The sequence below is a fragment of the Microcaecilia unicolor genome, chromosome 3 (genome assembly GCF_901765095.1).
Source record: "Microcaecilia unicolor chromosome 3, aMicUni1.1, whole genome shotgun sequence".
In the NCBI taxonomy this organism is placed as follows: domain Eukaryota; kingdom Metazoa; phylum Chordata; class Amphibia; order Gymnophiona; family Siphonopidae; genus Microcaecilia; species Microcaecilia unicolor.
In genome coordinates, this window is record NC_044033.1 from 206,104,593 (window position 1) to 206,122,268 (window position 17,676).

General features: G+C 50.2%; 1 protein-coding gene across 2 annotated transcripts in view; it reads right to left on the reverse strand.

The window, feature by feature from the left end:
- Window positions 1-1,123: 1,123 nt before the first annotated feature.
- Window positions 1,124-17,676, reverse strand: part of LOC115466164 (HLA class II histocompatibility antigen, DRB1-10 beta chain-like) — a 28,578-nt gene continuing 12,025 nt past the window's right edge. The window contains exons 2-7 of one of the 2 annotated variants that reach the window (XR_003941506.1): window positions 7,959-8,228; window positions 6,710-6,988; window positions 4,234-4,347; window positions 2,988-3,020; window positions 2,128-2,363; window positions 1,124-2,017 (exon numbers count right to left, since the gene is read on the reverse strand). Coding sequence is in view for 1 of the 2 variants with exons in the window: in XM_030197249.1 (XP_030053109.1) it covers window positions 2,350-2,363; window positions 2,988-3,020; window positions 4,234-4,347; window positions 6,710-6,988; window positions 7,959-8,228 (710 nt within the window). In the remaining variant the exon portion in view is untranslated. Of the gene's footprint in view, window positions 2,364-2,987; window positions 3,021-4,233; window positions 4,348-6,709; window positions 6,989-7,958; window positions 8,229-17,676 lie in introns of both variants that reach the window. The other variant, XM_030197249.1, reaches the window with a different exon arrangement.

Below are 17,676 nucleotides of genomic sequence, written 5' to 3' on the forward strand. Positions count from 1 at the left end.
ATAATACTCGTACCCAATCCAGAAAGGCCCCTCTAATACCAAAACGCTGCAGGACCCAAAAAAGGTATGGCCACAAGACCTTGTCAAAGGCCTTCTTGGCGTCCAAACTTGCTATTATCGCATCTCCCCGCCTGTGTCTACCTTCTCTTAGTATTTGACAGACTTTCAAAATATTTGCTGATGCGAATCTACCCTTTACAAAGCCCACTTGGTCGAAATATTGGTTCAAACAAATGAAAACAAAACTTGAATAACAGATTATGTTCTGGTGAATATAAACAACCTTTATAAAAAATCCTTTGCTAACTGGCTAAAGAGAGAAACAAAGATTAATGAATCATTAGTATGAAAATAATATAAAGAAATGAAACCACAACTGCCCAGAGAGATCAGCCAATGCTGTCCATCTCAAACTAGCTTCCTACCACTGGTTTCCAACAAATTATACTCGGTAAAAAGAGCAATGAAAAGCTCCCCAAAGGGAGAAAAAATTACTTCCAAAAAAGCAGAGTATAGAAAAAGTATTTAATGGCTCCAATATCCAAGTTCTCTTAATTAACAGACTCACATTATCAAACAGTTTCTCAAAAATGAAGCTTCATTCTGTGCACTTATCTGCTACTACTACTACTTAACATTTCTAAAGCGCTACTAGGGTTACGCAGCACTGTACATTTAACAACGAAGGACAGTCCCTGCTCAAAGGAGCTTACAATCTAAAGGACGAAATGTCAAGTTGGGGAAGTCTAGATTTCCTGAATATAGGTATAATGGTTAGGTGCCGAAGGCGACATTGAAGAGGTGGGCTTTGAGCAAGGATTTGAAGATGGGCAGGGAAGGGGCTTGGTGTATGGGCTCAGGGAGTTTATTCCAGACATAGGGTGAGGCAAGGCAGAAAGGGTGGAACCTGGAGTTAGCGGTGGTGGAGAAGGGTACTGAGAGGAGGGATTTGTCCTGTGAGCGGAGGTTTCGGGTAGGAACGTAAGGGGAGATGAGGGTAGAGAGGTAATGAGGGGCTGCAGATCGAGTGCATTTGTAGGTTAGTAGGCGAAGCTTGAACTGTTTGCGGTACCTGATCGGAAGCTAGTGAAGTGACTTAAGGAGAGGGGTGATATGAGTATATCGGTCCAGGCGGAAGATAAGATGTGTGGCAGAGTTCTGAACAGATTGAAGGGGGGGGATAGATGGCTAAGTGGGATTAACTTCACCACTTTTCCCCTGTTCCAGATTTAACATTTAAGAGGGTGGTGTATCCAAACCATAGTCCTGGTTGCTGAAAGGACTTCAAAATCCTCCACAAGGAATAAGGATCCCCCTTGTTTTGCCCTGATGCATCAGGGGGTTTTGTTTTGATCTTGTACACCGTTCTGTTAAAATATTTTCCAGAGCAATTTCTTATTGAAGCAAAATACTACTATCTATCATTTCTATAGCGCTACAAGGCATATGCAGCACTGTACAGCATACACAAAAAAAGACAGTCCCTGCTCAAAGAGCTTACAATCTATAAACCAATCACTTTCAAGTAGCCCATTTACCTGGCTTAATAGCCACTTATCTGGTAAATGACTTTTGGAAATCGCCTGCATTACATATCACCTTTCAAACAAAGTTTAATATTTAAAAGTGAGAGTCCATTTCTGCATTTTTACAGGATGGATGGATAATGTTGGGATAATCAGGATTGTTCCGTTTAATTGGGAAGATCTCATTGTGCACCAGACCTGTTTCACTGCCCCAATTGAGCAGAAGTTTTTTGTTTTGGCTGCTCCCATTTGCACAGCTACAACTGGTTTCAAAACAAACAAACCAATAACACTGACTGCACTGAAGGACCCCATCCCCTGCTTTAAGGTTCTCACAGTAGGATCCACTTGCATGTCAGTCCTTAGTTGTGACTGTCCTGTTGATGTGATCATATCACAAGTCCACCCAGTCCATCAGCTGGTTTCAGAATGAAGATAGTACCACAGTGCAGTAAGTTTCTTGTGTAGTGGAGGGGAGGATGTTATCCAGTCTAGGGGGTGATAATAAATGGGAGAGAATATTTCTGTCAGTCACATATCATAAAGGAATAGATCTGAGATTCTTAAGTGCTTCAGAACATACGGTGCAGGGGCTCCTTACAGGTGGGGTTCAGTCTTCTCCCCATGGTTAGAGAAGGGGCTCAGCTGTAGGTATAAGGAGCACTGGTGGAAACCCCAAGGTGTCAGTCGGGACTGCAGCGGTTCCTCTAAATCCTGGCTGCTGATGCTGGAGGCGCCTTCCTGATCCTTAGGCTGTGAGAGGCTTTAGACATAAGGTTGCGTTGCTGTCTCAGATGATGGATTGGAGGTCTTGGAGATCAACTTAACTCAGGAGACCTAAGGAGGACAAGCATCAGAGACTATCAAAGGTGATAACTTGAGAAGTTATTTTAGAGGGGTAACAAGAATTAGAAAGCTATAAATGAGAGGTGGGGAGGGGGTTATTTCTCAAAATTCTCCTTTGTCCTGCGATACCTCATTAAGTCCGGGATTTGTACATCTTTCCCCCTCTCTCCATCCCATCCTACAGCTGGGCCAAGTTTCTATGCCTGTGTCTCTCCATCACGGTCTTTCTTTCTGTATCAGCTTCTCATGCTTTATGAAGCAGCTTTCCTTACATATCTCTTACTGGGATTAAAACAATAAGGGATATTCTGAACACAGCCTCCTCCCCACCAATGTTTCCTGCCCAACTGTATTGTGGACAAAGAATCCCCAAGAAATGTTACGGGCAAGGGCTCCCTACCAGGTGAATTCTATGTAGGAAACCATCCAAGGTATATACTGCAAAGCCTTCACCCCCACCTATTGTATTAAGTACAAGGTCCCCTACTCTCTGGGTGCATTCTAGACAAACTCTCTTGGGTGTTTTCTGCACACGGTCCCATTCATCATCTTTCTATATGCTGAAGGAAACCGTCAGGCACAGACACTCTCAGTCCTTCTCTAGGGATTATTTACCTTCATTGGGAGGAATGTGAAGTTCAGTTGTACCTGCAAAAAGAAAGAAAGAAATCAATCAATCAATTCAGAGTTATTCCTAAGTCTAGATACAGGAAGATCAGGAATTTGAGCCTGTGAAGATTTTTAGGTTTAGAGCACACCTTTTTCAGTTGTAGATGAAAGTGAGCTACATTCAAGTGCTGAAGGTATTTTCATGTTCCTAGACAGCTGCAATCAGAGGGGCTGATGCACAATCCATCAGCTCAGCTTTAACCTGGTTTTACTGTGGATTTTACTGGCCAATCAGTGCTCAAATGATATTAACGTGCTGAAACTATTACCGCAGACTACATTAAAATGTATTTAAATGCATGTTAATGTGATCATTATGTACCTTGCAGCTATGCTCATAAGATTCCAATGCACGTTTAGCACAGGAAACTTTTCACCAAGTCCAGGGTAAAGTAGAAGGGTTTGTTGAAAGGAGTGGGTGTCTATCGACACCCCCTTCTCTCCCTTCAATCCAAGCACCCTGCCCCGGAGTTCTTGGTGCACCAGCCTATAGCACCCTAGCAGTCTCCCTCCCTCCCTGTCCCTGACCCTACTCAAATACCTCCCCCCATCCCCAGATTAAAGATTCCTCCCCAGTAGTCTAGTGGGCTCCCCGATTGCTTTCCGACTCAGCTCCCCCTCTCTCCCCTTGACATCAAATCCCCGATGGTCTAATGGCCCCCCATTCTAAACCAACCCATTCCCCCAGTCTGAACTCCACACAAATTCTCTGGTTGTCTAGAAGAAAATCTCTGATAGTCTAGCGGGACCCCATATCCCCCATGACCCTAAGCCTAGCCCCTGACCTTGTAACTTGCCCAAAGAGCAATGCGAACTCACTGCTGCCTATGGGCTCTGATACTGTTGAATTGCACCTCTTCGTTCTCTCTCTCTGTTACTAGTTTCCCTTTTCCTTTCTTCCTTCAACTATTTGAATCTAAACAGCTCACAACAGATCTCTAAATAGGCGGTATATCAAATATTGATTAAACTTGGATCACAAAATTGGAGGAACCCCACCCCACACAGTGTATCCTGGGATGTACCATGCGGGGCCTGTCTACCAAATAAAGGAGAAATTCCCCTATATGGTAGATGGGCCTCACCCACTGCATCCCAGGAGAGATGACATTATCTGGCTGTGAGTGTGGATACCTTGAACAGTGATGTGACAGTAATATGAGGTGAGATTATCGAGTTCTGATTATTTTACCTTTTTTATTCTTCAGGTAAATGATGAGTCCCACTATGATGAACACAACCCCCAACACGAACCCCATGATTCCCGTCAACAGTTTGCTCCTCGCAGACTCCGAGGTCTTAGGCTCTGTATAAAGCACAACACAAAGCCTAAGTGTTCACAGGCTGATTGACAGGGAGAGCAGAAGCATAAACTCAGCTACAGATTGAATGATGGGGAGCACAAAACATTTGCCAATCCCTGGAATTAGAGATTATTAGGTGATGTGTACAACAGACACTGTCTCCTCACACTTGTCTGTCCCTAAAAATGATGGGACTGTGGAAAAGTGATTTATTTAAATAAAAAGCATTTTATTCACATAAATTAGCCATCTGAGAATCATACGCCCTCAGTGCCCTTTGGGGGCATTTTTGAAACTCCCCACACTAGTGCATCATCTTTGGGGTCTTTTCCCCACATGATCTCTGCAACAATTTTCATAAAGAAAGTGCATGAAGAGCTTTACTTTGAAAATAGGTGGGTTCAGAGTATGTTCAGGTCACTGTGCAAGAAGAATTTTGCTTGAATCATGAGAAGAAAGGTCTCCAGAAAAATACGGTAGTTAGGATGTGAACTGGGCTGGGCCATTTTGTAGATGGCAGCCCAGAGAAGCGGGAGTGAGTGGGTATTGCTCCTGCTTCCATCTTACAGCTATGGGGGGGGGGGGGGGGGGGGGGGGGGGGAGGGGAGAACACTAGGCCACCAGGGATAACTTCTGATTTGGGGTGTATCTGTGGCCACCAGACCACCAGGAGTTTTTCTTAGTTATGTGGGGGCATGCAGGAGGGGGAGGCATTTTGGGTGGAGCCTGTAAGGGGAAGGGTGTCGCTGTCTCTTCTCTCAACCAACCCTTCTAATGGTAGCTTGGACCTGGCGTTCAGCTTCCAGTCCTAAATGCACCAGTTAGTCTTTTTTTTTTAAGGAATTGCTGTGGTCTCTGCTAGTGAGTTTAGCGCATGTGCTGAAACCATTAGAGGATAGTAACATAGTAGATGACGGCAGAAAAAGACCTGCACGGTCCATCCAGTCTGCCCAAGAAGATAAATTCAAATGTGCTAACTTTTTATTTGTACTGTCCTCTTCAGGGCACAGACCGTATAAGTCTGGCCAGTACTCTCCTCGCCTCCCAACCACCAACCCCGCCTCCCACCACCAGCTCTGGCACAGACTGTATAAGTCTGCCCAGCACTATCCTCGCCTCCCAACTACCAGTTGCGCCTCCCACCACCAGCTCTGGCACAGACCTTATAAGTCTGCCAAGCACTATCCCTGCCTCCCAACCACCAGCCCCGGCACAGACCGTATAAGTCTGCCAAGCACTATCCCTGCCTCCCAGCCACCGGCCCTGCCTCCCACCACCGGCTCTGGCACAGACCGTATAAGTCTGCCCAACACTAGCCCCGCCTCCCAACCACCAGGATTTGGTGCAAAATAGCGTGACTGCTGACCCGGTGGTAACCCCCTTTCAGCGCCGGCTTTAGTTTTGAGCCTTGACCCTACACAGTGTAAACAATTAATTTGCATTTACCTGCTCCTCAATCATATCCCCCCTTAGCCCTCTCTTCTCCAAGCTGACCAGCCCTAACCTCTTTAGACCTTGCTCACATGAGAGTCATTCTATCCCCTTATTCATTTTGATCTCCCTTCTCTGAATCATTTCTAATTCCTCTGAATCTGATTGAAGATGTGGAGACCAGAACTGAACTCTGTATTCAAGAAGTGGTGGCACCAGAGGTGTCATGATATTCTCTGGTTTCTTCTCCACTGGAACCACAAAGTGAGAGTGAAAAGTGAGGGTCTGGGTTCAATCTGCTCAGACCTAAGAGCCTAAAAGTTCCCATTCCCCCTCCATGTGACAAAGGACCAAGAGCTCTTCACCCTGCTGAGGATGGGGGATGGGAGGCTACACTCCTAATAGGACACTTGGGGGGGCTACACTCTGAATAGAAGGACACTAGGGGGCTACACTCTGAATAGGAAATGGGGGGCTGCACTCCTAATAGATGGACACTGGGGAGGGGGGATCATTTTATAAAGGTGTTTCCTTGCACAAAATCTGTTGTCGGCACATAAAAGGTTTTTTAATGAAATTGTCCCCCTCATGAAAATGTGTCTGGTGACAAAAAGGTTTCTCACTTTTACACGACCCAGGCGTGTTCACGGCCCTAGCTTTTGCACAGTGTGGTTGGAGTCAGGAAATGCACACAAAGGTTATAAAACACTCACTGATGCACATTCTTCAGCTTTATACACTTACACCAACCCCTGAGCAGGTGTGAATGGATCCTGGCTGCATTTTAACCACCGTTTCAGCAGATGTTTTTAGGCCTTTAAGTGTATTTCTAAATCAGCCTTAAAATACGTATCTACTTGTCATTGCAACCTAGGGAATTTGCTATAAAATTATTACTCAGATAAAGAGGAGGGGGGGGGGTAGCCATCTTACCCCAATTCACTCTGAGGGGCTGCTGCAGGCTGCTGTGCTCCACCTCACACGTGTAGGTGTCTCCGTGCTCCAGGACAGTCTCCAGTATCGCATCCACCCGATAGGTCCAGTCTCCATTCTGTAAGAGCTGTGCATAGACCACCCTGCTCTCTTCCACCCCGTTTCTCAGCCACTTCACCTGAATCTCAGAGGGGAAGAATCCGCTGACGATACAAACCAGCAGGTTCTGGTGTTCCAAACTGGGAGACCTCGTAGGGGTGATTTTCACTTTGGGGGGGACTGTAAAACAGACACACAGCCTGATTATTATTCTCTGGGGAGGGGCAGATATGGTCTGTGAGATTTGGGACTCCACATAGTAAATTCATCAGAGCTGATGGGAGAGGGAAGAGGCACCACTGAGACCCCAGGAAGCATTAAATGATGGGAGGATCCTGGCTCTATGCCTGGGGTGGGGAAGGAGTCACTTAATGGTGACATCCAGAGGCTGGAATAAAGATCAATGATTACAGGACTCCCCAGACAAAGGAAAGTCTCTACAGTGACCAGACAAGATAAAGGGGAGGGGGAGGGTGAAGGCTGATGGTGCCTTATCTGAACACTGGCTGGAATTCAGCTGGAGGCTGTAATTGGGGGGGGGGGGGGGGGTCAAAAGTAATAACTGAAGGGGAATTATCTGCCTGCAATGTGGGGAGAGGAGCCTATTGCATGTGGCCAGAGGACAGAAAATGACAGGGGTTCAGGGACAGAAGGAGACAGGGTGACAGATGAAGCATGTCACAGGGTCTGGTAGATGGAGAATAGCCTATGGGGGGGGCATCTTTTTCTTTAATCCCCTGAGCTGGGGTCTGTACTGTACTGGTTACCCCTGTTCTGTTCAGGGAAGAGAAGGGGAGGGAGGGAGTTTGGAGCAAACCGGTCACTTGACTGCTAATCCTTGCTCTTGTCGTTGCCCTATCTGCCCCCTTGTTCCTGGTAGGGAGGGGGCCGTTCTGTTATCACCTCTTTTGCGTGCTGTTAGCACTGGGGGGGGGGGGGGTCTGTCCGTCTTCTGTCGAGTTTCTCAGGGGTCTCTGGTTTCTTCTCTCCCAGGTTTATATGCCCGTTATGCGGGAAGTGGTGAGGAGGGGTTGTGCTCGGGTTTTTTTTTCTTTTGGGAGGGGGGGGGGGTTTGTGCTCTGACCTGGCTCTGGATAATGCGGGGGGGGGGGGTGTTCTGTCTCATCTCCTGTGGTCTCTCTGCTCTCACCTCTCCTCTGCTCGGTGAAGGGTTTATATGCCTCGTAGTTGTGTCTGCAGGATGTCTCCACCTCAGCCCGTTTCTGCTCCATAAACGCTGTGTCATTGTTCCAATAATCCACCTGCCACACTCCCCGCTCTGTTCTGCCCACGTAGCGCCCGATGTCACTGTCGAAGTACGCGATCTCCTCCCGGTTAATGATCTGCCGTTCCAGGAGCCGCATCCCGTGCCCGCCGGCTCCAAAGTGACACTCACCCTTCCACTGATAGAGGAAAACCGCTGCGAGAGAGAGAGAGAGAGAGACTGTAATAGTCTGGCAGAAAAACAAGGAGATAGAAAGAGACCACCTCTACCCGAGAGACAGGAGGAGGCCACCGATCACATCCCCACAGAGAGAGAGAGACCTTGTCATCCTGATAACATGGGCAGGCAGCACGCACTCTCGCCCCCCTCCCTCATCATTATCCCGTCGCCCCACAGACGATGCATGAGATAGGTTTTATCTTTGGGAAAATTTGGCCACAGCTTTATTGCAAACACATTAACAACAACACCTCTAGGAAGCACCCGAGCCTTAGGTATGATGCTGTAGATGCTCCGGCCCTCCGCCATGCTCTCCAGCTAGAGGGCCCATGTCTCCATTCAGCATTGCGGCCAGCCATGTCTCCGCCTCCAGCGTGGCCGCACCTTCATCGGATTTTGGCACGTTGCTCCAGACCAGTGTTCCACCTGCCATGTAAACCAGCGAGGTGAATAGTCTGCCAGCGGTGAGTGCCCCAGTCTCTTGCTAGAAGGTCCGATCTTCCTTCTGTCCGTTGTTCATGCACCTCCCAGTATTCCCAGGCTCGGGTGCCTCCGCTGCTGTGACAGCATTCATAATTGGCAAAGCCATGCATAACAGGTAGCAGAGGTAAGTCTATTAAGGCATATCATTGACAAATCATCTTCACAATAGACACTCAAACTTAACATGGTAAACTTGCCAACAATCCATATCCTATTGCTATACATAACAAACTAACCGTTCCCACCCCGCATTGTTTAGTACCCCCTAACTGGTCGGGACAGTCATAATGGGTAACATGGGTACATGCATTAATGCATATAAGTGACAAATCATGTATTAATGCATATAAGTGACAAATCATATTCACAATAAAACCCAAACCTAACATGGTACAACTCGCTAACAATCGGTACCCTATTGGTATAACATAACACACTACTATTCTCACCTCACATTGCTTATTCTAACATAACAGTAAAATTCTCCTAGTGGCCCCCCTCTGCCCGTCTTGACTACAAAACATGCTTGGGGAGGGTGTGGAGGGAAACTCATGTACCGCCCGCTTCAAAAAGACCGCTCAGACCCGCTCGGCAGCCTTTTCTCTTGTGTCTGCAGCCCACCCGCTGTGACCCCGCCCCCTTCCGGCCCCTCCACCAATGACGCAGCGGGTCACCCGCTACGTCACCTGGGATGGCAGGGAAGCCGGAAGCAGGGGGCAATTCGGACCAGGGAGCGAGCATGCGGCAGCCGCCATGTTATGTCCGGCTGCTCTGCATTCGCTTCGCTTGCCTCTTTTAACATGGGCAGGCAGCACGCACTCTCGCCCCCCTCCCTCATCATTATCCCGTCGCCCCACAGACGATGCATGAGATAGGTTTTATCTTTGGGAAAATTTGGCCACAGCTTTATTGCAAACACATTAACAACAACACCTCTAGGAAGCACCCGAGCCTTAGGTATGATGCTGTAGATGCTCCGGCCCTCCGCCATGCTCTCCAGCTAGAGGGCCCATGTCTCCATTCAGCATTGCGGCCAGCCATGTCTCCGCCTCCAGCGTGGCCGCACCTTCATCGGATTTTGGCACGTTGCTCCAGACCAGTGTTCCACCTGCCATGTAAACCAGCGAGGTGAATAGTCTGCCAGCGGTGAGTGCCCCAGTCTCTTGCTAGAAGGTCCGATCTTCCTTCTGTCCGTTGTTCATGCACCTCCCAGTATTCCCAGGCTCGGGTGCCTCCGCCACAACACGGGGGCCTGACAACATGGCCTCCGGGTCCCCCCTTTTACCCTTTAACAATACCTCTCTAGTGCCTCCTGAAAGTCATTGATCAGAAGGTAATCGGCAGCCTCTGAGAGATGCACTCCATCCGGTAAGAAGTACCCGGGGATGAGGGGTGAAGCCCAATGATGCCATATCTTTGCACCACCGAGTTGCTCCACCCACATGCCAACCTGGCGATTGACTTTGGTGACACCTCTGGCCCATAGCCTGGAAGCACACCCACTCCAACGTGGGATGATGTCCGACCAGAGGATGAGGGTCCCGCACATTGCAATAGAGATTTCGTGTAGATCTCGCTTAATTGTGGCAATCAAGCGGCGGCATGGGGTGTGCCCAATGTCGTTGCCCCCCAGGTGAATGAGCAATGTGCCAGGTGGTGGAGCATTATTCAGCAAACGGAGGACAGAGGGGAGAAGCTGCTGCCATCGCATGCCGGGAATTCCTATCCATGTCAGTGTAACCCCTTTCTTATCCAGCCCCAGGTGCCGGCCTGGCTTCCCATCATTCATGCGCTTGGCAGCGTTGGCGATATAGGAGTGTCCGATGATCCACACCACCCCTTGGTGCGGATGGAGACCTGCAAGAGGAAGGAGAATGGTTAACTGGGCTGTGCATGTCGTGGGGGAGGAGGTGGTCTGATATAGGTGCGGAATGCTGCTGACTTCCAGCGGCCCAGCTGCTTGATTGTCTGTGCGGAGAGACCGTACTGGAAGGCCGCAGTTGCCGCCCCTATCCGGAACGAGTGCGTCCCGTAATTGTCGGGGTCCTGTCCTGCTTCAAGGAGAGCTTGCCGGAAGACGGCCGTGAACTGGAATCTTGTGAGGGGGCTGGCGTCCTGATGCATCAAGAGGGGTGTGCCTGCTGATGGTCTGGCCGATAGGTAAGCAACAAGATTGGCTAGTGGGCAGGTCGGCAGATCCGGGACACCATTGAGTGTGATGGTGTGTCCCCTGCCCATCTGGTCCGTTTTGGACCTGGCGACCCGCAGGGAGACCGAACCTTGTGCAATGGAAACATCAGCCATCTGCAGGCCACCAGTCGGCGTAGCCTTGGATTGTACCGTCAACTCGCTTAGACGCAGTGCAGCGAAGAACGCTAGAGAGAAGGCCGCCCTGAATAACGCAGTCTCATATGCATTCTTGCACACCCGTTCCAGCGCCAACCACAGGTGATGCAGTAGTTCGCACGTGACAGGCCTTCTGGTGTCTGGACGCCTCGGAGCAAACCGAGCCCATCCCTTCAAGAGCGTCCGGATCAGGAAGCTGGCCCGAGGGTTGCCCCAACCGCGCAGCTTGGAGTAGAAGGCGAAGCCGGTGATGTTCGAGGCGACCGCTGTCCTGGAGGAACCCGCTTCAAATGCCTCCGTGATGTACCGGGCCATGAGTTGATCTGGGACTGGTCCTCCTGTCCATCCCTGGCCCTGCAGGTGCTCACAGACTTGGCGAAAAGCTCGCCGGTATGTGTATAGAGTAGTCTTGGCTAACGAGCTGGTGATGAGTAGGTGCATGGAGTTGTTGCTAGCTGCCATAGTTGCTCTGGTACTGGAGTGGGCTGCTTGCTTGCTGATGGTGCCAACTGCTGGAAGAGAGAAAAGTGAAAGCGTGAAAGAGCATCAGCTATTCTGTTATCAACACCGGGTACGTGCTTTGCTCGCGCCGTCAAGTTAAGCTGCAAGCAACGTAGCACGAAGTGGCGGAGAAGCGCTGCAGTGTGGGGACAACGCGCCGTTTGCCTGTTTATGATTTCCACTACAGCTGCATTGTCTGACCAAAGGATAACACATTTATTAGCCAGGGCAGCGCCCCAGACGTTGACCGCAGCAACAATGGGGAATAGCTCAAGGAAGGTGATGTTCTTGGTGAGGCCACTGTGTGTCCACTGCAATGGCCAAGGGGCAGCGAACCAGTCTCCGTTGAAGTAAGCCCCGCACCCCACAGTCCCGGCGGCATCTGTATAGAGGTTAAGGTCTATGCTGGACGTTGGGGCTGATTGGATTAGGGCTCTCCCGTTGAAGTCTTGTAGAAAGCGCATCCAAACGATGAGGTCCTGCTTCATGGGAAGGGTTATGCGTAGATGATGGTGCTTGCGTGAAATGCCTGCAGTGGCTGCCGCAAGCCTGCGGACAAATACCCTGCCCATTGGGAGAACCCTACAGGCAAAGTTGAGGGAGCCAATGAGGGATTGCATCTGGTAAAGGGTGATCTTGGTTGAATGCAGGGTAGCAAGGATTTTTTGTGCTAACCCCTGCAGCTTGTCCTCCGGGAGTCTGGTAGTACGAGTTACCGAATCAATCTCTATTCCCAAGAAGGTGATGACTGTGCATGGCCCTGTGGTTTTGCTATCGGCTATGGGCACTCCGAATTCCCGGGCAACGGTGTAGAAGACCTCCATGAGGTCTCTGCAGGTGCTGGAGTCGCGGGGCCCGACGAAGAAGAAGTCATCCAGGTAATGGACAATTGTGCTCACAGTCGCCCGTTGGGACACCACCCAATGCAGGAAGGTGCTGAAGGCTTCGAAGAGATTGCAGGAAACTGCGCATCCCATGGGCATGCATCTGTCGAAGTAAAACTGGTTCTCATGGGCGAATCCTAACAGCGGGAAACAATCCGGGTGGACCGGCAGGAGGCGGAAAGCAGATTCGATATCGACCTTTGCCATGAGCGCCTTCGGACCCGCCTCCCGCACTAAGTCCAACGCCGCATCGAAAGACATGTACTGGACAGATGTCACTCCCTCAGGTATGGAGTCGTTCACTGATTGCCCGGGAGGGTGTGACAGGTTGTGGATGAGGCGATATTTGCCCTGCTCCTTCTTGGGGACGGCCGTGAGGGGAGAGACAAACATTCTTGGGAAAGGGGGGTGCCAAAATGGGCCCGCCACCCGGCCTGCAGATCGCTCGCCCGCTAGTTTGTCTGAAATGATGCGAGCAAGGCGGGGCCTGGGACGCTCTGGTGGTGCCGAGGGGGAGAATGGTATGTCGCCCCGGAACGGTATAGGGAACCCGTCACGGAAGCCACGCAAAAGTAATGCTGCGGCCTGCCGGTTGGGGTACCTCTCCAACCAGGGCACCATGTCATTCAGCCTGATGGGGGTGGGGGCCCTGGTGAATAGCTCAAGGTTTGTGCTGGCCTCCTTGCCTTTGCACTGGTTTTCTTGGGCAAACGGCAAGGGGGTGCGGAGCTCCACATGTGGAACACAGGTGCTTGAATTTGCAGTCGTGGATGTTGCAGGTGCCTTTGTTGTACTTCCAACAGACCTCTCGAGAGAGCGTGGTAGGCCTCCCGTGCCTGTTCCCTGCCCCGGGTGCTTTGTGCTGGGGGGCACGCCTATGTGCATTGTGTGGTCGCGTGAGGACATTTCGCAGCCACAGGCCGCCGTCGTCTGTATCCCAAGCCATTCTAGGGTTTGCCTCCATCTTGTCCCTAAAGTGCTCGTCATACGCTAACCAGGCATAACCCTCGTGTTCACGGTACATGGTTAAAACTGTTTCTAGGTAACAGAGCATGGGATCCATTTGGTCACGCTGCTTCCTGTACACGATGCTCATCATGCGCGCATAGGATATTACCCAGCACGCAAGGTTCCGTGGGAGCTCTCTGTTGTGGTCTGGTAACAGGTCTCCCTTCTTTGCTCGTTTCTTCGCATGTCGCCTGCGTCTGCCTTCCGCCAGCTTAAAAATGTCAAAATACCTCCGGCGCATGACCTTCTTTCGGAGGGACTTGGGGACTCTCTGCCAAAGCCGCTCTGTGGGGACACCTTGGGTGAAGGCAGGCGGAGGGGCCGTGTGTAGTGCGTTGGCGGCTCCGGTAGGGGAGACATAAGAAGAAGATGAAGAAGAAGACGAGGAAGAAGAAGAGGAGGTGTCAGAAGATGATGTGGAACTGGAGCGACCAGATCGCCTACGCTTCTTACCTTTCTTCTTCCGTTTGACCTCCCGGTGCTTCCGCACTGCTGGGTAGAGGCTGTTGTCTCGGTCAGATAAGGCGTGACCCCTGGGATTTGCTCCGGGGGCCACCTGGTGGCTGCTTGATGCCTTCGCTACTTCCTGTGTCGCCTCGCGGCTTGGTGTGCGCCGGGGGCCGTGTCGTACCACATGGGCATCGTCAGTCATGGGTCTGCAGTGGGGTGAAGCTGTCGGTCCCTGCTTGTCTCCCTCAGACTGGGCAGCTGTCGTTGGGAGTCCACTATGAGGTGTATGCCCGCAGGGGGCAAAGCAAGTAGGAGGTGATCTGCAATGGTCGTTCCTGTGCCAAGCTTGAAGCTCATGCCTGTTGTGCGCTGGGTGGTATCCACCGTGGTGTCGGAGGCTGCAGTATGACGGTGATCTACTCCGTCTACGACGGGAGCGGGATCGTTGGCTCCTGGGCCGTTCGGCTGGCCTGCGACTCCCTGTTGCGCTCCTGGATCTGCTGGATCTCACGACCTGACGCAGGTGGGGGGTCTGCACTCGGGGGTGCTGGTCGGTTCGCCGCGACCCATCTGAACTGCTGCTGGAGACGGACCATCTTCTGCGCCGTGTGTCCCCCGCCCGTCTGCTTGGAGATGTCAAGGCCGAATCCGTGTTGTTCATGCCGTGCAGGTCTGGTAGTTCTGGCGAGGACTGCTCCGCAGGTTGTAGTGGTACAGCGGGCGGTCTACCGCGGGCCTCTATAGCTGCAGGCGCGGATGCCCGTGGCAGGGGCAGGTCAGCCGAATCAATATATCTCTCTGGGCGCCTCCTGCGCCGCGTTGATATGCGAGGAGATGTGGCTGCTGTCTCTGGCAGTCCCTCCTCTGCCCGACTTGGGGGTGGCTGAGTAGCTTGCACACGTCGAGGCATGGTGCAAATAAAAGTCTGATGCTCTACCGATGTGGGCTCCTCTAAAGTAAGTCCCACAGCAATGTGCAAAGCCTGCCAACTGCCTACTTGAACAAAACAAAACAAAAGAAAAAAAAAGAAAAACGCGAGTCTAAGGTCTAGCACGGGCGCAGGGAGCTGGGCACTCAAGAAAACAAAGCTCTACTTGCTGACCTGCCTCGGGGCTCGGTTAAAACAAAAGCAAAGTTCTTTGCTTGCTGAGCAGCAGGGAAAAGAAACCTTTTTTTTTTTTTTTTTTTTTTTTTTTTTGCCGACCTGCCTCGGGGCTTGGTCAGAACAAAAGCAAAGTTCCTTGTCTGCTGAGCAGCAGGGAAAAGAAAACTTTTTTCCCACCGACCTGCCTCGGGGCTTGGTTAAAACAAAGCAAAGTTCTTTGCCTGCTGAGCAGCAGGGAAAAGAAAACTTTTTTCCCGCCGACCTGCTCTGGGGCTCGGCTGAAAATGAAAGTGAAATTCTGTACTTGCTGAGCTGCTGCGATCAATCGATCTGCTGGTCTCACTCCGGGTGCTTTCACTGCAGACTGCACGGTCCTAACCGCACGTGGGGAGACAAAGAAACAGAAGCTGTGCGCCCGTGCACCAAACTCATGTACCGCCCGCTTCAAAAAGACCGCTCAGACCCGCTCGGCAGCCTTTTCTCTTGTGTCTGCAGCCCACCCGCTGTGACCCCGCCCCCTTCCGGCCCCTCCACCAATGACGCAGCGGGTCACCCGCTACGTCACCTGGGATGGCAGGGAAGCCGGAAGCAGGGGGCAATTCGGACCAGGGAGCGAGCATGCGGCAGCCGCCATGTTATGTCCGGCTGCTCTGCATTCGCTTCGCTTGCCTCTTTAAGTTAAAGAGAATCCAACCTCCAGAGAGAAACAGACTGTGTTTACATTATCCTCATTGCAGCTCAGTTCTCTGGTGGTTATCAGATCTTAAAACCTATCTTTTGGGGAGTTTTGTAAATGCTTCTTAAATGTTAATATTGATCAAATACTGTACTTTTCTAGAAATGCCCAGTAATGTGTCTCTAAATGGGGTAAATGTGGAAAGAAATGTCAATTGTATTGTATTATAGACTGTCACACTCCTTGACAGCCAGAAGGAGATAGAAAAAGACACCATCTCACCTCTGGCCCTGAGAGACGTTTAAGAAACCATCAATCACATGCAGAGACAGAGAGATTGAAAAGCCCTTAAAAAGAGAGAGAAAAAAAAGACAAAAAAAAGAGAAAGAGAGAAAAAGAGAAATGAAGTATGAGAGAGAGAGAGACTGTAATAGTCTGGCAGAAAAACAGAGAGATAGAAAAAGAGACAGTGAGAGAGAGAGAGAGAGAGAGAGAGAGAGAGAGAGAGAGAGAGAGAGACTGTTCTACTGAATTTTGGGTGGGGGTAGTTGTACAGGATTAGGGAAGGTACCTTTTTTAAGCTCCTCCAGGTCTGAGAGTCAAAATGATGGATAATGACACTGTTCCTCTCTCAGCCCTCTCTCCTGCTCTTCTCTGCATTTCTTCACAGTTTCTCATATTGGAAGTGGTGTGCTGGTAAATTTTTAACAACAGGCTCTCTCCCCAGTCCACCTCATCGCCCCCCCTCCCGTCCACCACTGTGCCCCCCCCCAAAAAAAATTGCAGAGCTGGCTATAGCCGGGGGGGGGGGGGGGGAGCAATGCATTACTGTCTCCAGGAAAAAAAATTTAAATGATCCCAGGTTCCAATCTAATTCATGTTTAATATGGGATAAAATGCCATAAATAAGTAAATAAATATAAACTTTTAACGTTCAGCACCTGATTCTCAAAGTGGACATATTCCAAACACTATAATGAAAATAAGTACATAAGTACATAAGTAGTGCCATACTGGGAAAGACCAAAGGTCCATCTAGCCCAGCATCCTGTCACCGACAGTGGCCAATCCAGGTCAAGGGCACCTGGCACGCTCCCCAAACGTAAAAACATTCCAGACAAGTTATACCTAAAAATGCGGAATTTTTCCAAGTCCATTTAATAGCGGTCTATGGACTTGTCCTTTAGGAATCTATCTAACCCCTTTTTAAACTTCGTCAAGCTAACCGCCCGTACCACGTTCTCCGGCAATGAATTCCAGAGTCTAATTACACGTTGGGTGAAGAAAAATTTTCTCCGATTCGTTTTAAATTTACCACACTGTAGCTTCAACTCATGCCCTCTAGTCCTAGTATTTTTGGATAGCGTGAACAGTCGCTTCACATCCACCCGATCCATTCCACTCATTATTTTATACACTTCTATCATATCTCCCCTCAGCCGTCTCTTCTCCAAGCTGAAAAGCCCTAGCCTTCTCAGCCTCTCTTCATAGGAAAGTCGTCCCATCCCCACTATCATTTTCGTCGCCCTTCGCTGTACCTTTTCCAATTCTACTATATCTTTTTTGAGATACGGAGACCAGTACTGAACACAATACTCCAGGTGCGGTCGCACCATGGAGCGATACAACGGCATTATAACATCCGCACACCTGGACTCCATACCCTTCCTAATAACACCCAACATTCTATTCGCTTTCCTAGCCGCAGCAGCACACTGAGCAGAAGGTTTCAGCGTATCATCGACGACGACACCCAGATCCCTTTCTTGATCCGTAACTCCTAACGTGGAACCTTGCAAGACGTAGCTATAATTCGGGTTCCTCTTACCCACATGCATCACTTTGCACTTGTCAACATTGAACTTCATCTGCCACTTGCACGCCCATTCTCCCAGTCTCGCAAGGTCCTCCTGTAATCGTTCACATTCCTCCTGCGACTTGACGACCCTGAATAATTTTGTGTCATCGGCG